Genomic DNA, 20,949 nt, shown 5'->3' with positions numbered 1-20,949 from the left:
TGTCACTTCAGACAAGGTCGGAAGAGGAAAAATGCAAAACAGATGTTGTAAGCCAGATCTACAGCTGTGCATGACACCCTGTGCTGTTACCTTAGTGATCACACTGTCCTAATAGATTCCAGCTGCTGTAACTGAGGTGATTCAATCAGAGGAACCATCATTTAAACCAAACAAACACTGTAAGATTCAAAATGCTTGATGCAAGAAATAAAATTAACTATAGTTAAAATAATCAAAGCATTAGTTTCACACTGTTATTCACTAAATAAACAAAAAGAATAATTATATTTACTCATATTTATTAATATGCAACAATTTAAACAATATTTGATTTATATTTTCACAAGACATTAAAGGGTTAGTTCACCTAAAAATGAAAATTATGTCATTAATAACTCACCCTTATGCTGTTCCAAACATGTAAAACCTCCTTTTATCATCAGAACACAGTTTAAGATATTTTAGATTTAGTCCGAGAGCTCTCAGTCCCTCCATTGAAGCTGTGTGTACGGTATACTGTCCATGTCCAGAAAGGTAAGAAAAACATCATCAAAGTAGTCCATGTGACAACAGAGGGTCAGTTAAAAATTTTTGAAGCATCGAAAATACATGTTGGTCCAAAAATAGCAAAAACGACAACTTTATTCAGCATTGTCTTCTCTACCGTGTCTGTGTGAGAGATAGTTGAAATCAAAGCAGTCTGGATATCCGGTTCGCGAACAATTCATTCAGTTCACCAAATCGAACTGAATCGTTTTAAATGGTTCGCGTCTCTAATACGCATTAATCCACAAATGAATTAAGCTGTTAACTTTTTTAATGTGGCTGACATTCCCTCTAAGTTCAAACAAACCAATATCCCGGAGTAATTCATGTACTCAAACAGTACATGACTGAACTGCTGTGAAGAGAGAACTGAAGATGAACACCGAGCCGAGCCAGATAACGAACAAAACATTGACTCGTTCACGAGTTAAGAACCGTTTCTGTCAGACGTGTCCGATTCGTGAACCGAGGAGCTGATGATACTGCGCATGTGTGATTCAGCATGAAGCAGACCGACACACAGAGCGTCTGAACTGAACTGATTCTTTTGGTGATTGATTCTGAACTGATTCTGTGCTAGTGTTATGGGCGCAGGTAAACTGAAGGCTTGAATCAAGGGCAATCATCGCAAATGACGCCATTACGTCAAGCGCAAAAGAACCGGTGAACCATTTTCTTCAACCGGTTTATTGAATCGAACTGTCCGAAAGAACTACTGGTGATCCGAACACCGATGCAACCGGTTCTTCACTGGATTAATGCGTATTAGAGACGCGAATCGTTTAAAACGATTCAGTTCGATTTGGTGAACTGAATGATTCGTTCGCGAACCGGATATCCACACTGCTTTGATTTGAACTCTCTCTCACACAGACACGGAAGAGAAGACAATGCTGAATAAAGTCGTCGTTTTTGCTTTGTATTTTCGATGCTTCCAAAAAATTCCAACGGACCCTCTGATGTCACATGGACTACTTTGATGATGTTTTTCTTACCTTTCTGGACATGGACAGTATACCATACACACAGCTTCAATGGAGGGACTGAGAGCTCTCAGACTAAATCTAAAATATCTTAAACTGTGTTCCGAAGATAACAGGAGCTCTTACATGTTTGGAACAGCATAAGGGTGAGTTATTAATGACATAATTTTCATTTTTGGGGGCGAACTAACCCTTTAAGGACTGCAAAATCGTCAAATGACACACTTAACTGTCAGATCAAAAGCATCAAAAACACTTTCACATTATATCAATAGTTAAATCATTACAAATATATTTGAATTGAATTATTGAATTATTCTTATATCTTTGTCCTTTCTAAATATCTGGGGTCCAGAATGAGGTAAATACGTTATCTAAACTGAGAAGCAGGATAAACGGCTCTTTCTCTCTCCATGGTCTCTTTTATGCCATTGTTCTATCTGTATTGGAATGGATCAGACTCAGGAGAGGTCCAAGACAAACATTCATCGTGGTACCTAGCTACTGAACACGGCCTGCATGGGGCCTTAAACGGGATTGAAGACGGTCAGTGTATGAGACGTTTACTCCCCTGTGGCAGATAAGGATTGTATAATGGTCTCCAGACTCAGGAAGAATTTATTACCCTTTGTCCTTCATCTAAATGCTTAAACCAAGGTAAAGGAGAGTCCTTGAATGAAGCCAGTGTCTGCTCACTTTAGTATTGTTCCCCACGTCTGGTAGACTGGATCTTGAGACATGGGTTCAGTTGATCCAGACAGACTGGCCTTTGTCCTGCTACTGTGTAACTTTAACTCATCACGTAATACAAATGCAATTTGTTTGTAGAGGTCACCCAGCACAAAGGAGCAAACTGAAGTAATACTCATGTTTACAGTTATTTCACCCAAACAAGGTGAAATTCCAACACAGGTTACTGGTTAAAGAAGAGTGTTAAATTAATGAGGGAGATAAAGGAGAGAAATTAAAACAGAGCAAAATGGGAAATGGGAGACTTCATTTTTCCTAATTATTGGTACTTGCCACAGTTTACTCCTTTGTTAAAGATATTTATCCCAAAATTAAAACTGTGACATCATTGATTGTTCAATTGTTTTTGCCAAAAATACGTATATATATAAAGAGCAGGGAAAGATACAGGGTGAAAGTGGGAGAAAACAGAGAAATAGCACACAACCACACAACATGCAAGGTGTTATGAGTTAATGTCAGCGGGCGGCACAGAGCATCATAGAGACCAACCGCTGAAGGAGAAAGAGCGGCGGCAGTGGCCGTGCTCAGGAACACTCTGCCTTTCCCTGATGCCTCGGATACGAGCAGTGTACTCTGCACACCACAGGGAGGAGGAGGAGCAGGAGGAAGTGAAGGGATGATGGCCCGTGGCAAGAAGTAAAGGAAGAAGGTGAACAGGAGAACGGGAAGGCGGCGGTAATGATGACACGGGTGTTTCACAAACAGGATAAACATGAGGGAATGAATAAAATGAGAGGGAAAAGAAAACATTAGCACTTGATGGTGTAATGTAATAGCAAATATATAAAAAAAAAAGAGCGATATGGTAAGGCTGGGTGACATAGCTTAAAAAAATAAATAAAAATTTCCAAATACATTGTGAATTTTCGATACATTGCCCAGTCCTAACATATAGCATGTATTTACCTTAACTTCAGTTGGGATAAACACACACTATCTGTGGCAGAACACTGTGGATGGTAAATGTAGACAAAGTGTTCCCCTAATTCTAGATAGTGACAGGTCTGATAAACCAAATCTCACTACTAGATACTGAGCTCTTTAATCAGTGTTGCAAGAGCTATCAAGATCAAGGACTCAAGGGAATGTTACAAAGAAAGAGAACAGCTTCCTCCTCATCATGTCCTTCTTATTACAGGAGCACTTATCTATGCTGAGTCAACAACACTACTAAGCTATAAAAAAAACAGAAACATAGCTGACTAGGTTTGTCCATGAGAGTTATTTCCTCTTAGGTTTAATGTTGGTTTCCTGCTAACACAGCTCTTCTGGCTCATCATCGAACAAAGCTCTTTTTATCAGTTTGCGACCTTCATAACCTGTTGATGCTTTTTAAACATTAATTTGGTAAGATATTAAAGCACATTAACTGTGAAACCTGTACTGTAGAACCACTAGGGGGCAAAAGTGAGCCCAGATCCAATGCAGCAGCCCTAATTCAAGTAACAACATGTTTCACATTTATGTTTTTGGCATATGTGTTTCAAGGATTAGATGGAAGACTATATATACAGTATTTATTACATTTTGGATTGCAAGATCCATCAGCAGTATGTGACAGACTTAGTAATTAACATCTGTAATTTAAACTCAACATTGGAAAAACCTAAACAAGTCATGGTGAATTTAGCTTGCAACAAAACAAGACTGGGTCAACAAACAACTCTTACGTGTTGCCATTATTCTAAAAACACTGAGAAGACCTAGGCTTCCAGGAAAATCGTCCTAAACTTTCAAGCTGAACTGATAATGTTGACAGAAAAAAAATGCACTGCCATAAAACAGCCCTCAGTTTTTTTGGGCAATTCTCCAGATGTAATGTATAAATGTTCGGTTTTGGCTTGGCACAAAAAATAAATGTGGTCTGATATTGAGGCTTAATCCAGAATCACTTTGATCTTTTGATCTCACAGTGCACACATCAACGGCAACAAAGAAACTCAACGAATAAAAGGCATCACCTTGAGTGTAAAAGGGGAGCTCTCAAGACAAGCATGGAGATGTTTTTCTTTACTATATTTCCCTTGATAGCTTGTTTCAATTTGCATTCTATAAACATAAATATTTGCATGAGTGATGTATCCTAATGGTTAAAAGTATTGGCTGGTAATTGCCCAAGGAATGATTAATGTATCATTACTATTGTACCTTCAAATAAGTAAACTGACTTTGAGAATGTTGAAAGAGGTATTTTAAAGTTGACCTTACCAGCTACACGGTGAGCCACAAGACCATCCAATTTGTAGTTGGCATCTTCCGGTCCAGACTCTTTAGGCAGAGGGGATGAGGAGGCAGAATAGCTATGATGACTCTCCTGGGGCTCAGGGGACTGGGATGTGGTACTTGAGGGGTAAATGTTAAGGGGTTTCAAATGGAGAACTCCAAAGGCGGAGGAAGGTACTGTGGACTGGGACATTGGAGCCTGACCTTCTGCCTCAGAAGGGAATGCAGCATGCTGGGATATGGCTGTGGGTCTCTGCTGGTTCATGGTGGGTTGTGGAGGCTCTGTGGCAACCTGTTGAAAGGTCATAGGGTATCCCCCCCAAGAGACTCCACCATGGCCATGAATGGCTGCATCAGCTTGGTAGGACGGCCGTGCTTGGGTTTCAGAGAATGGGTTTGATGGTTGGGTGGTGACCACTCCACCTTCTCCAGATGGGGCACTATGGGACTTTGGGACTTGAGTAAGTTCTGGGTCAAGGTCCAGCATCAGCATGTTGAGTGCTTCAATCGACTGCTCAATTTCTTGCTGAGATGCCATGTGAGGAAACTCTGGAAGGCTGTGGGACTGTAGTACAGGGTTAAAGGTGACCCCATCTGTGACTGGGACCTCAGGAACACCATATTGTTGCCAGACATTCAGTCCCCTCTGCACTGCATCCCTACTGCTAACCGTGCGTGTGGGAGCTTTGGGCATGTACTTCTGCTCTGTGGTTGGGGTTGTCCCAAATGATTGAGATCGGTAGATGTTGCCATTCTGGTTGGCAAAGCCACTAGAGGAGCCTAAGTGCTCTTGAACAGACGAGGAGCTTTGGACTTTGGGCTCTGGCATTTTCTCATGGACACCCTTCTCCAAGTCATCTTGTGCATCTTGTCCATTGATGACTGTCTCTGACTGGTAGTATAGATCTGCTGGAGTGGCTCTGCCCTCAAAAGACGAGATGGTTCCGAGACTGTCCACACTGTTCCCTTCCTGACTGTTGGGCAGGTCATCATCAAGGATATCTGTCTCACGGTCTATGTTGTTGTGTCCATTGACATGAACCTGGGCAGGGACGAGGTGTAGGACTCCACTGCCTCCGCCGCCAGAGCTGCTTTGGTAACCTGTGCGATGCATTGGTGCTTCCAAACCACTGAGCAACTGGTCCAGCTCCTGTTTTTCCTCTGGGCTGAGGGGCTGGGAGGACGGCTGACTCACCAAGGCCGGGTGATGGCTGGCTTCATCCGTGCGGTCGGTTTTGATAGAAGCAGTGGAGTTGCCCGAGTCACTGCTTACAGACAAGGCGTGGTCGACTGGTGGTAGAGTGTGGTCTACAGCAGGTAAAGTGTGATCGACAGTGTCTTGGAGACCATTGGTTGTGACCCCTCCCTCAAGAGACTCTTTCTTCCGAACCTTAGCATAGAGACTGCCATCCAATGGACCTTGTGTATGAATAACGTCTGTAGAAGTCAAAAAGAAAATGGAATGTGTTAATACATTTAGCTATTTCATATATACACATAAAAGCAATAAGCAACTTCACTTGGAATACCAAGTTATGAACTAAATTTTCTCATTTATGTCACATCATCTAGCAAACTAAGGCTAGCAAAAGCATGCATTAACATGCTTAATAGTGAATACTTATGCAGTAAAAAATTTAAATAAATCGGCACATTATCCATGTGTCAAACCAAGTAAAAGCTGCACTTTTCACTACAATGGTAACAAAAAGTGACAGAATCTATTCTAAATCCCAACATGACTGGGCATTAAACGCTATTATAGTTTAAACCTCTTATTCAAAAATGCTTACAATAACACTTCATTTCAACATTTACTCTCCCCATCAAGTCCCATACAAAGCATAAAGAGAACTAAAACCCATTGCCCAGTTTCAGTTCAAGGAATGCTTCAACCAAAATGTTGTTTTAGACCCCCTTTATTTTCATTGTTTAAAAATATCTGTTTTTGTTTTGCACAGAAGCAAACCATAGAGGTTGGAAATTACACGAAACCGAGTAATTTTTTTTTTTAATTATCTCTTTAATGGCAACAAAAACGTATTCATTATTGGAAAGAAGGATCCTAACACCTTGTTTACAGTGGACTACTGAGATACTTGTGAATGTTTTTAAGCATGTAAACATTTATGGAATGAGCACTCAGTTTGTCAAATGAGCAACTTTTTGAAAGTCAGGTAGGTTCTCTTCCTGAAACATGCACGTGAACTCACACATGCAACGGATGGCAGCTCCACCTCGTGCAGTGAATCAGTTTGTGCCTCTCATGGGGCATGGCACCAGGCTCCCAGTCCAAGCCAGTGACTCACCAGTGGAAAAATCACCACATACAAGATTGGAGGCATTTCCTGTCTCCTTGAAATTGTAGCATAATTCCTATACTCATACATTAATACACACATTTGGACACTTACATAAACACATAACACACCTATTTTAGGGTGGCTGTGTGTCCATGTATCTTTGGCTCTTAACAATCAGTGTTGTGTTTCCCTGTGGTCATGCATTTAAATAACAGACTGTAACTGTTTTCTGGCTTTCCAAAACCACTAAGCCACTGTTTGACAGTTCACTCTGCAATGGCCTTTTGATATCAACAATGCATTGCAATCCCAGAAGACAAAAACAAGCTGGGTACTGTTCAGTGTGCTTGGTAGTACGATGCTGCTAACCTGCTAAACTATGTTTTCCAGTGCTTTTCAATCAGTGACCAGTATGCATCACATGGCCTGAGAACAGACAGTGGGCAATTTGAGGCTAAGAGCTCCCTCAAGATCCTTAAAAATAGACATCCCAGGTTACCTCAAGAGACCTGTTGACCTTAAGGTTATAGACGTCTGCTTGCAACAAATTCAGTGATCAATTTTGACCCTGTGTCACATGCACCTATGTGACCTACTGGCTTGACTGAGGGTTAAAAACAAGAAAACACAAGCTGATGTCTGTCAAAAGCTGCCAACCTTGATGTCTGTTGTTGCACATAAAATGTAAATTAGTGCATTGACCAGAAGAAACACTACCCAGTTCTGCATAACATTCAGCATTTTAGAATGATTGCTCAGACACCGAAGACTGGATTAATATGGCTGGTGAAAATTCAGCTTTGCATTACAGGAATAAATTACATTTGAAAATCCATTCACAAAATAAATGCAGCTCTGGTCAGCAAGAAAGACTTCTGTCAAAAACATAAAAATCACACACTACTAAACTATTTAGATACTGATAAATGATTTATGCACAGCCACATATCCGTTCGGATACTGTATAAAAATTGTGAACATTAATTGCTTTTTGACGTCCCTAAATCTGTATAAACCAAACTTTGCAGGAAAGACTTGTTTTCTAATGATTTGACCTCATGTCAAAACTGAAATGATGTTTGTTTCTCCTCTGTGAGACCAGGTCTAGTGCCAGAATTTTCCTTTTAAAGCATAGCGTGGAAAAAATTATCCCCACCCTCTATTCTTCAGAATTTTCCCTAACAATTTCTCAGCTGTTTCAAACATCTCCCACAGTTTTAGTACTCAAAAATAATGCCCATACCACGGAGCAGAGTGGCACCTCATATAAACCTCTTAGCAGGTTAAAACTTTCATGAAATAAGAATGATCATCTCAGATTAGCAGAACAGATCTCATGGTTTATTTGCACCTTTTAAACACCCGATTACTTCATATCCTGACATCAGAGGAGCTCTCACTGTCATTAGAATCTGGCATCTTGATCAGGAATCAGACACACTTCTTTCTTGAAAAAGCAATTGGTTTCTATTTTGCCATGCTTTTATCACCTGTTCACAGACACGGGTGATATCACATAATCAGCAGCTTGTGATTATCCCTAATCATCACACATAAAAATAGCAGGATGTGAACACACACTAAAGTGCTTTAGATGTTTTTCAAAGCACAAAAAGAACCACAAGATGTTCCTACCTGCCTTAGTGCACTTCTCTGTAAGTGTCCAAAAAGAAAGCAATCTTTGAAAAGTCTCTGTTTTCTTGCTCTCAAGCTCCAGTAGTTCAGCACTAGCGAGTTATGGGAGTAGTTTAGCATCAGAAAGCTCGCTCCTCTTTCTCCACCTCCTGTTTTAACTCCAATTGAGCTGTGCTGCAGAGGATGACATGACTCTTTCCTTCTTGATGGATATACAACACCCCTAATGAGGTGGGCGTAAATTTATCATCGCCCAGTTGTGAGTCTGGTCTCTACTAAAGTGACATCACTGGGGCTTTTCTGTCGGATAGGCTTTTTATCCTTCACTAACTCCCTGGCTCTCCTCCAAACCAATGAGATGCCTACATAGGCAGCATTTAAAGGCATTATTTGAATGACACAAAGATTGCTCTAACAGACACTTCTAAGATGTCTTCTTTTGGCCAAATTCTACAACAGCATGCATCTTTTACAGAAAAGGTAATCCCACAGTCCACTGAGGTGGGGGAAACAATCCTAATATGGCAGCAGACAAAGCAAGAAAAATGTAGTTATAAATAGAGAAATGTAATTATAGATCACTTATATTCATTCAATATTAATAAGAACAAGAGATGTTATTACATTATTCATTTTTTGTATAATGTATAATTATAGACGTATAATTATATCACTTTATAAGTGATAATATAAGTTTATTTTTTTTATTAAGTTTACAATTCATTAAATACCAAAGATAAAAAGTCATAAAAAGGTTTAATATTAGATTATAAATCATTCAAAACAAAAAAACATTACCAGAAAGTTCAATATTAAATCAAAAAAATACTTTTTAAAATTAAATTTTGATTCAGTAAATTTAAAAAATACTGGTAAAACGTTTAATATAACTATAAATAGAGGATTTTTAGATTCTAATTAATGTATTAAAAATACTGTTAGAAGGCAAAATAATTAAAATAGACTTTTTCACATAAGTTAAATTAATTGAACACAAAAATGCCGTTAAACTTTTAAAATACTTATAAAATGTGTGAAGTCATCTTTGCAACATGCTAATGCTAAATCCTAACAAAATCAACTGTGTAACTGTATGATGTAGATTGTAGAAAGTCGCTGCGTATGTAGAGCCTTTCAAATCAGTGACTTTGAGTGTGTGTGTGTGTGTGTGTGTGTGTGTTTATAGTGTTTCCAAAAACTCAGAAGGGAAAACACTAAGCCTATCTGATTTCACATTACTTCACTGATGTGGGCGTTTGGTCAGTGACTGATTGAAGCATTAACAGTGTTGTATGTAACTGCTTTAAAGCATAGAACACAGAACATAAATAAATAAATAAATTACAATACAATCAGTCAATGTAGTCCCAGTATTAAATAAATCAATAAATAAATATATAACAAATGGGTAACAAGACATAAGTGCCTAAAATAATAAAATTCTAATAAAATAAAATATATGCATGACAGCATGCCATGCCTCATGTTTCATTTTGACTTCTGTGATGGATAATTCGATTAGCAAAACATGGACTGTTTACTTGGAGTAATTAAAGGGCAAGTAAAGTTTCCGAAATGATAAGAGGTACCTTGAAAAATGTGTGATGAACATGTTAAATGACCAGCATGGGGAAAGGATTTTCTTTCTTTTTTTCCAAGCTGTTAATTAATCATCTACATGAATGATTTCTCTATATCTTTTATCTAAACATATTTGTTAAAGAAAAAAAAAAGATTAATAGTTCTGGCTGCTGCTCTGTAAGTGATAGTCTGAGCTTTCAATGACATGGAATGAGATTAAATCAAGAGGGAAGAGGGAAAAAGTTAACGGAAGGACTGTACAAACTTCACATGGTACGTCTGCAGGAAGTCTGTCAGAAACAGACCAGCAGTCAGCAAACAGAAATCCTGACAATGTGACACGACTGATATCCATGTAATGACAAACACCCGCTGCTATGAATCAAAACATACAATATGACCATCGCTTTAACACCTGCTGTCAAAACACTCCCACAACTGAATCATACCCTTGTGAACCAAAGGGGTTTAGATCACAGCTGTCCAATTCATCTGATCTCATCTGCTTTTACATGTCGTTTTTCCCAAAACATTTGAACAATTTAGGTGCTGTTAACCCTTAGAGCTCACCAGTGATTTCTTAAGACTGTGGAAGACAGGACATCAAACCTTCATACTGAGCAACAGACCTTAGTTGTTTATAAAAAAAGGAAATTACTGGAACCAAATTGTGTTCATGCTGCTCAGTTATGTTGAATTGTTTTAATGTTGTATTCTAGAAGTGCTTCATCACTAAAAGAAAGTCTCAAGCTGCATTTATTTGAACAAAAATTCAATAAAAACGGTAATATTGTGGAATATTATTACAATTTAAAATAATATTTGCCAATTTAATTTACTTAAAAATATAATTCATCCCTGTTATCAAAGCTGAATTTTCAGCATCATTACTCCAGTCTTCAGTGTCACATCATTTTAATATGCTGATTTATTATCAATGTTGGAAACAGTTGGGCTGATTATTATTTATATATATCAAAATTTGAAATCTGTGACTCTTTTTTTAGGGTTCTGATTTTTTCATTTCTGTTTTTGACATAAATGCATATTTTTATTCAGCAAGGCCTCTTGTGCCTATATAAATATAATATGTTATCCTGAAAAAGAAGCACAACTGATATTAATAACAAGAAATGTTTAATGAGCAACAAATTAGCATATTATAATGATTTCTGAAGGATCATGCATCACTAGAGACTGGAGTAATATCAGCTTTTTTATTTATTTATTTATTTATAAATAAATAAATATATATATATATATATATATATATATATATATATATATAAAAACGCTACAAAAGGATTTCATACCATGGCATCGAAACAATTTATTTTCAATTCATTTCACAATTCATTTTAATGAAATGTGCGGTCATTGTAACTCTGGTCAAGGGTTACTGAAAAAACACTGTGTAAGCACTTGAGAAGAAGACAAAGTGCTGTGTTTGACTTCACAGGCGCTCATCACAACAGCCCTCCGGTAATGGAGCCTGTGTAAGGTAAGAGCAGGACATTAAATATGCATTAAAGATGCTTTTGATTGGCCTCTTATACAAGGCAGAAATGAAAGAGTTGAGAAAGCCTTGTGTGATTAAAGCACAGAGAAAACCTCACCACATCCACTCCAACTAAATTCCCACAAGCAGTTGCCGCCTCAAACTAATATAAGATCATATCTTTGTTTAGACAAGCAATTAAAAAAAAAACAAAACAACAACAACAACAATGATTTTTGCCATATCTGATTTCAATCATTTTGGTTGTTTATAATCTAAACACCAAAGGCCACATGACATTTGACATGTTTACAATCATGTTCTGAACCATATCCACATGCGGTCTGAAATCAGATTTGAGAGATTATTAAATATCACCTACGGATGTATTGATATTGCCCAAAATCTAATCAGAATTGAATGCAGAACAAATGCTGTTAGGAAAATACTTAACCGGGATGATATTTTGGGATTTCTTCCCTATGTTTTAGATGTGTACACCTGCTGGATCTCAACCGGAGAAAGACACTGCTTCTATTTTTCTGTGCTAAAGCTGGACAATAATCTAAAAACGCACAGCTTTCCACGTGACTCCAGCGTGAAGCCATTCGTGGGTAATGTTTCATTGGGGCTTACGTTGCCTTTAAGGAAAAGCAATCACGCCCTGCTCAAAGCGCAGGGAACAGAGTGGCGAAATGAGGCCGGCTCATTGTTAAGCATGCAGCGGCTGACTGTGGTTGGGAATTGGCCCGGGCTGTTCACTTCACACTCTTACGCACACCGACCGCACACACCAGCTCCTCATCACACACTTCATCATTAGTCCTCAGAGGGCTCTGGAGAATCAAAACAATGAATTACTGAATCAAAACTAAATGAGGCGCTTTGAAAATCTGAAGGAAACTGCATGTTGTGGTTCTGCTCACACGTATCCTTGTTTCTATGAGCATATCACATGTAGAATTGGCTATATGTCCACTATATCTTTAGTTAACTCATAAAACCTGTGGCTAGAGAAAAGATCCATCCCTAAAGCAACTGATGACACAGTGCATTAAGGGATTAAGGATAATTAGCAACGTTGCTACAGAAAACTAAACTGCATTTAAAACAGAATGAATCAGAACACAAGACGTCTCAAGACAAAGCATTCATGCTCAGGCTAGTTGCTAGTCATCCAAAGAAAAAAAAAAAAAAAAAAAAAAAAAAAAAAAAAATGGTAAATATCACAAAAACCTGTCAAAAATATGCCTGTGTCATATTTCTTCTCAAAATCTAAAGATTTTGGTATTAAACCAGGGATTGTGTCCTATTAAGTACTTTTTTAAACAACAACCACTAAAAACACTAGGCAAAACTAAATACTTACAATCACAAAGTCTGTTAGCTCACAATCCAAAGCGATGCACATTCAAATGGATTATTATTGCATTTGCAGTTAAATATTTGTGCATTTATATATATATATATATATATATATATATATATATATATATATATATATATATATATATATATATATATATATATATATATATATACCCTCTAACTTTAACACTCACTATTCTCATTCTATTCTTTAAAAAATCTAACTACCTTTCTAATCTTTTTGTATTCTATTTTCTTTTCATTTATTATGCAATTGTATATGTGTGTGTGTGTGTGTGTGTGTGTGTGTGCAAAGACCTCTAACAAGCTTGCTCTATTCTTTTTTTTATTCTATTCTTTTTTTTTATTCTATCTGTTTTCTTTTTATTATATTAGTTAAAATCCCATGCTACGTGTACTGTGTTAACCTAACTGAGACTTGTTATAGCACTTATATATCATTGCTCTTTTGTTGCTGTTTTTTGATTGCTTCCACATTTGAGTCGCTTTGGATAAAAGCGTCTGAAAATTAATAAATGTAAATGTATATCTTACAATTCCAACTTTTGTTTTTAGATATTTTTCTTCTTTTTGTTGCAATTCTGAGTTTGTCTCACAGTTGTTGTTTTAGTTGTTTTAGTCAAACCAGTGACTGTGTGAGGAAAACCCAAAAGGTTTCTCAATCAGCGTTAAAGGGAGATGTAAATATCATCCCCGCCATCTGTCACCGGTCAGTGCGAGCTATTCAGATGAATATTTGACCCGTGCTGAGCTAAGTGCATAGGCCTCTGGAATGCAGGAGAAACAGGCCAATCTTGTGTTGTAAAGTGAAGGAGAGAGGAGGTGGAGTTTTGATCGGCCCCCACACTTCACGAGAGAGTGTTTCTCCACTGCACGGTAGTTAAATCTAAAGACAAACACAGATCCAGTGAGAAGGGTCTGGACAGCAGCTGTGGGCATGTCGTGGGTGTAAAGGCAAAGGTCAAAGGTGACATGTTATGATTGGCTAAATGTGAATCCTCCTGAAGGCCCTGGACACAGCCTGACAAAACAGCCCACAGCAGACACACGCTGAACAACAGCCTCTGTGTTCGTCAAACTGGTGGAGAGATCCAGGAACATTCTCAGCATGAAGTGCACACAGGCCTTTCATAAGGTCTGATATTCGCAATATTACAAAACCATCTAATCCCTGAGATACAGATGGACACATCTAAAGCCTGTTTACATGATAAGGACACGTGCTGTAAGCATAAAGCAGAGATCTGTGATGAAACACACACACACACACATCTCATGACACTAGATCCATGGTCTCAGATGTAGCGAGATGTGTTTATTTTGTGTTTAGGGAAATGCTGTCAAGAACATAGTCAGGTCATATTACACTTCTCAAAAAAAGAGAGAAATAAATTATATTTTGCTTAAAGAAAGTGTGTGTGTGTGTGTGTGTTTAATGAGACATAAGAGATTTATACAAATAAATTATATTGCATTTGCATCATTATCACAATGTATAATTATTAGTGCTGTCAAAATTAGCGCGTTAACGCATTCGATTAATTTGAAATATTTAAAGCGTTAAAAAAAAAATAACGCAATTAACGCGGTTGCAGTTTTTTTTTGGTTTCCAGTTGTGGCCTATGTGTGTTCAACGTGCAAAGAAATATGGATAAGACCAAGGAAGGACTTTTAGACGGAAAGTTTCAGTATAAAACTCTGCCGGATTACTCTTCAGTCTGCCACAAGAAACATTACTCTTCATTTAGTCTGCCACAAGAAACAGCAACATTAAAATCATGAACTCAAATGTCATTGTTTAAAAAACAAAAAAAAACAATAACTGTAACAGTGCGCAAATCAGACCTTTCTGTAACGCTAACGTTAATAAGCTTAAACGAAAATAACGAAATAATTGTATAGCTGAGTATTTTTTGTACACAGTGCCGCGAACTGTCAATCACTCCTGTACGCGTGCATCACTGTCCTCCTCGCAGCTGCAGCAACTTGCGCTCTCTCTCTTCATCAAGCTTTAAAACAAAAAGGGGACAAAAAGATCATATTGTCTTTGTGCATAGGCTATAGATTAATTAGATAAATGAATATCTACATTTGTGCCTTGCCGTCTACGGTATTTTTTTAGAACTTAGAAAAAAGATGCTGCAGCCAATGAACAGCCAGCGGGGGCTGCAGGACGACTCAACCTCCGCAGACAGTTTTTAATGTTTATCAGACAATACTCAAGATTTTGCTTTAGTATAACTCACAACGAGTTTCACACACCTTCTCCGGCCACGTTGAGTTGTTGACACTTAACAGTGGGAAAAGCGACACATGCTCTATTCACTTGTGTAACTTAAGGGTGAATGGGTAATGTAGTTTCTGCTCTGGGTGGGATGAATTAGGAAGCTTGCATTGTGAAGGGCGCTCTGAAAATCGGCAGTGCAGGTAAAAGATTAAAACCTCTATTAAAACAGATGTCCAAATGAGCGTACCGGTACGCTACAAGCACGTTCTGGGCGCACGGAGAGGTGGCGGTACGCTCAAGAGCTATATTAGGAAGTGACGGTACTGAGTACCGGTGTGTACCGGCCCACTTAAAGCACTGGCAATGACTATACTTTGGAATTTTTTTGCAGTCCACTTAGAATTCAACATGGAAATCATTTTTGTTTTTTATTGGCATTGATTGTTTTGAAATTCAAATGGTACTTACATGCCTGTGTTTTTATTTCTGTAATAAATATGGCTTTCAAGCCAACAGTTAATTTGGAGGATATTGATGGTTTATTGCAGGTATGTTGTTTACATGAGAAAATCTGTGTTACAAGTTAAACAAAAATTCCAATAAACAATCATATTTTGAATTTAAATAGTTTCTTTGTCTTGAGTTTACATTAATTATTTACATTTTACATTTACATACCCCAAAAGTTTCAGTCTTTTAATTGCGATTAATTTTAAAAAATTGTGCGATTAATTAGTTAATTTTTTTTAATCGATTGACAGCACTAATAATTATTCAAAAAGCATATTACAGTACAGTACATATTTCAATGTAAATCACTACATTTTGTGAGAATTTTGGCATATATTATATTACAATATTACAATATTCCAGTAATAAGAATTTAGAAAAATATGCTTTTCTATTACGGATTTAGTTTGCTTGTTTTTGTTTTTAATAATCATAGTACAGTAATGAAATTTAATGTAAACCACTACTTAGAATTGTGGGAAGTAAAAATTCAAAAGTAAAGTATTACAGTACTGCAAGATGAATTTGTCATTATACAAAACAAAACCTACAAACATACTTCAGTTTCTTCATGTAATTTTTTTCTTTTCTTTTTTTTTTTTTTAGGGTAAAATGTGACCTGGCCATGTTTTTGTGAGATTCAGTGTTTGAAGGCATTAGTCACCAGAGGTAAGTGGTTATTACATTCCTGCAGGTGACAGGTGTTCAAATTTGCCATTTTCCGATCCCATTCGCCTTCTTCTCAACATCAATAAGATTATAAAAGGCCAAAAAAAAGCATTAATCCACTACAGAATCCCATCCACAGACAGTGCCAAAGTCAGAATGAGATCAGAAATCATCTGCAATGGACATTTCCATATCATTTCCATTGCCACAGTGTTAAAACAACACGACAAAAACATCCGGAAGACCACACACACGAACAAATGGCCTCATAGTAGTTAAATCCGTCAGAGGGGAAACACGAAAAGTGCCCCTCTGGTGTCATGTGTTAACAGACGGTGACAGTAAAACTCGAGCATTGTTGAGTACAGTGCTGAGAACTAAACTACAGCCTGCTGAAAGGGTTAACTCACTAATTTTGTCAGCAAAGCTACTGGTTTCTAGCCACAAAATTAAACAACCCTCAAGATGGAGAGGCCCAGCCGCCCATCGCAAGAAGCTTTAATTGAAGCCAGCTTGATGTGTAGACAAGTTTATTACGTAACAGTCAGACTGCCAGCCACACAAACACACCATAATAAAGCTCAGCTTTGCACCGCTGAACTCCAAAACCCAATTCAAACACCAATCCTGCAACAACTGTGATGAAACCGTAGTCGATGCTCTGTTTAAGAGCTTAGCTTAAATATGTGCTAACCGCACTTAGACTCATAATAAGGAAATAAGCTGTGCCTGCAAAACCTTGGGGAAAAAAATTACTTAATATAAGTCTGAGTTGGGGAAATTAAATCCAGCAAGTGTGATTTAATCGAAACACTGTAATTTTTCTAAAGGCACTATCAAAATCTGTTGGGTTCCCATTAATTCAAACTAAGTATTTTAACACTCTGAGCCTTGAAAACACATTTCAATTGTTGCAAGTTAAGCAGCCTTGGGAAACTTCAACAAAAATAATGAAGGTGTGATAGTACTTTTGGCACATGATTCATCAATGAAATTCGAAAAAATAAACATTACATAAAAAATAAAATGAAAGAAATAACAGCAATATGATGACGACACCAAATCATTTTTCATTCTGATTTTCAAATACAGGAGACAAATCAATATAGAAAACTGAATATCTGACTCATCAACACAGTAGAAGGGTGGACAAAAGACATCAATTCATTACAATAAAAGTTTCAAGCTATTACAATCTACCATTTAAACACAGAAAACAACAATTCTAGTTTTAAAGCATTTTGTTTTCTTTAAAAACCCCATAGAGAAGCTCCCAGAGTCAAAGAATCACTCATAAACATCCAGCAGACCAGAGTGTACAGCCGTTTAGTCTCTGACCATGAGTCGTGACAATCATTTTCACACAACTTTACCTCAGAGCAGATCAAATCTACTGTCAAGCTTCAACAGTCCTCCCCGAACACTGCTTCTACCTCTCCTGGGCTTTTACAGTCCAAAAAAGACTAATACGATCCAGTCTGATCCGTGTGTGTCTGTGCAGTGAACAGTCACTCTCCCTTCCAGTGACTGATAACAAAAAGGCTTTTTGGTATCCAGGCTGGAGAAGTTGGCTCTTTTTCACACACCATCTCTTTCAGCGCCTCTCCAATCCTATCTCCCTGTCGTCACACTTTTCTTACCCAACCATCCCAAAAATGTTGTGGGCAGGGCCCCGGCCAAATATGGGGAGGCCATGTAAACAAGGCCTCAGCACTGTCTCCAGTCTTTCAAGCTGAACCCCAAAATTCAGAGCCACAGCAAACACACTGACGGACAGAGGGATTGTTCTGACAGTCATGACGCCGTCCTCACCTTTCACTTGTTTAATGTTGATTTGGCATTTTGTTTGCACGGTTACTAAATGTTGCAATTCTTTATCTATTCTAACATCTTCGTGGAGTCAGTGGCCTTTGTAATTAACAAGCAAGTGTTTAGGTTAAAATGTATGTTAATCTTACATACACATTTTAATAAACATTACCGTTAGGAGTATGTATGATTTTTTTAAATGTAAAAAATACTTTTGTTTCGCAAGGATGCATTAAATTAATCAAAAGTGACAGTAAAGACGTTTATAATGTCACAAAACATTGCTATTTTAAATAAATGCTGCTCTTTTTAACTTTCTATTCATCAAAAAAAAAAAAACTGAAAAAGAAAAAAATAATTCTTGCTAACCTCAAACTTTTTAATGGATATTTTAATTTATAGATTAAATTAATATAAATTTCAGCCAAAAATATTAATTTTGTTTTAAAAATCATGGAGTTTTAGGTTAAAATGTATGTATACTGTCTGTATTTTGCATTGTAGATAGATAGATAGACAGACAGACAGACACAGACAGAGATAGATAGATAGATAGATAGATAGATAGACAGACAGACAGACAGACAGACAGACAGACATACAGACAGACAGATGGATAGATAGATATATAGACAGACAGACAGACAGACATATAGATAGATAGATAGACAGACAGACAGACAGACAGATAGATAGACAGACAGACAGACAGATAGATAGATAGACGGACAGACAGACATATAGATAGACAGACGGACAGACAGACAGAGATAGACAGACAGACAGACAGACAGATAGATAGACAGACAGACAGACAGATAGATAGACAGACAGACAGACATATAGATAGATAGACGGACAGACAGACAGAGATAGACAGACAGACAGACATAGATAGATAGATAGATAGATAGATAGATAGATAGATAGATAGATAGATAGATAGATAGATAGATAGATAGACAGACAGACAGATAGACAGATAGATAGATAGATAGATAGATAGATAGATAGATAGATAGATAGATACATAGATACATACATAGATAGATAGATAGATAGATAGATAGATAGACAGACAGATAGATAAATAGAAAGATAGATAGAGAGCGTTTTTATCAAAAATGTTAAAACTTTACCAACTTTACTCAAAAACTCAATTAATATTGACCTGCCAAAAATAAAAAACATTGCTATGTGAGAAGATAAAATAATATTCAAAACATTGCTCACTTTTTGCAATCCCTTTCAAACTTTCCAATTCACATTACCAAAATTCAATTTGTATGGACTTACAGAAGATAATAAACCAAACAATGCATATTATTTTAAATGTTCATGACAGCAAGCTTGGCTTTGAAAGCAAGACATGGAAAGCTATTTTGATGGCTTCCAGCCCAGTGTAGAGGCAGAAGTGTAGTATTACATTTTACATTACATTTATTTATTTAGCTGACACTTTTATCAAAAAGGGACTTAAAATTGCTATGTCAGAGGTCGCAGGCCTCTGGAGCAACTAGGGGTTAAGAGTCTTGCTCAGGGACACATTGGTGTCTCACAGTGGATTCGAACCCGGGTCTCTCACAGCAAAGGTATGTGATTTATCCACTGCACCAACTAACTAACCTATAGTATCTGTGGTTTCTGAGGTATCGATATCAGTGGACCAGAAAGGTTGGCCTTGTTTTGCTCCAATTAAACAGTGAAGTGCTATCTGTGGTCAAGGCAACGAGCAGATGAGACATCAAATATTGAGCCATTAACATCCAAGAAGAGATAAAGCATTATTATCTATTATTAAAATGCTGCCCTCTCATTTGTGGGCTACTCTAATTATGGTGATCGGTCCAAAAAATCAGTCCAGTTAATAATTTTTTTTTTTTAAGACAGTAGTTTACTTCTCTGGTATTGTAGGGAACAAACGCCGCATGTTAATAATAATGTTATTAATATGTTTAAAAGAAAACGAAAGGAGGCAGTGGTGTTTGATATCATATTTCGTCTTATTGTAAGTATACAGTGAGGAAAATTTCAGTAGCCAAGGCGAGCAGACTGATGTTATCAAGTATGCTGCTGTTTGCAGAATTACCAGACTTGCTTCATCCCACTCATCACACTCCTGAGTCGAACTTGCAAAGTCTGAACTACTACGGATGCAAGTATGAAATTTGCATACTTTGTATTGATAGATGCAGGCAGACCTATGTCATCAGACTATTTGCCAAATCTTCAAGTTACTTTTGACTGCGGTGGAAATGCAGAAGAGGTCTGGAGGGAAAAAAAGTTCCAGCGGAAAAAAAAAAAAGTTCCTGGTACAATTGTTCCGGGTAATTTCTGTGGAATCGCAGCATAAGATATGTTAATGTGGTCCAGCCAAAAAATTATATTCTTTCATCATTTTTCGTGTTGTTCTATAAAGTCTTTGACTTTCTTTCTTCAGTATAAAACAAACAAAAAATGGTTTATAATATATTCCAAATCTTCTGAAGTAATAAAATAGCATAGTGTGAGAAAATGAAATTTTTATACAATTTCCACGGTCTAGTGGAAGCAAGGACGGCATTAATGATTATGTAGTTCACTGTTCTTGGTTTATCAGTCATTTTCTCCTCCGACAATGTCACCCGGTCTTTCTGTCTCCGCAGACGGGACACATGAGCTCCAGCACAAAGGGACAGTGTCCGGCCGCTTATCATGTCTCTGGAGTCTGTGCTCGGGACACAGTCTCTCAATGGAGATGCTTGACTATGTGATAGACATCTAAATTCATTTGCAAATGTGCTCTTTCCATTCAGCAGTCCTACTGACTGAAGACAGACTTGT

The 20,949-nt window shown here is 37.4% G+C and overlaps 1 protein-coding gene across 11 annotated transcripts in view; it reads right to left on the bottom strand.

The window, feature by feature from the left end:
- The window catches only part of tns1b (tensin 1b), a 198,548-nt gene that overhangs the window by 21,242 nt on the left and 156,357 nt on the right, over positions 1 to 20,949 (bottom strand). For 10 of the 11 annotated variants that reach the window (XM_026217512.1, XM_026217513.1, XM_026217520.1 and 7 more), the window contains 2 exons: positions 4,491 to 5,942; positions 2,772 to 2,855 (listed from right to left, as the gene is read on the bottom strand). In XM_026217512.1, coding sequence (XP_026073297.1) covers positions 2,772 to 2,855; positions 4,491 to 5,942 — 1,536 coding nt within the window. The remainder of the gene's footprint in view (positions 1 to 2,771; positions 2,856 to 4,490; positions 5,943 to 20,949) is intronic. The other variant, XM_026217514.1, reaches the window with a different exon arrangement.

Source organism: Carassius auratus, chromosome 34 (assembly GCF_003368295.1).
Source record: "Carassius auratus strain Wakin chromosome 34, ASM336829v1, whole genome shotgun sequence".
Lineage (NCBI taxonomy): Eukaryota > Metazoa > Chordata > Actinopteri > Cypriniformes > Cyprinidae > Carassius > Carassius auratus.
The sequence above is the reverse complement of the archived record's forward strand: the minus strand, read 5'-3'. Positions and strand labels throughout refer to the sequence as shown.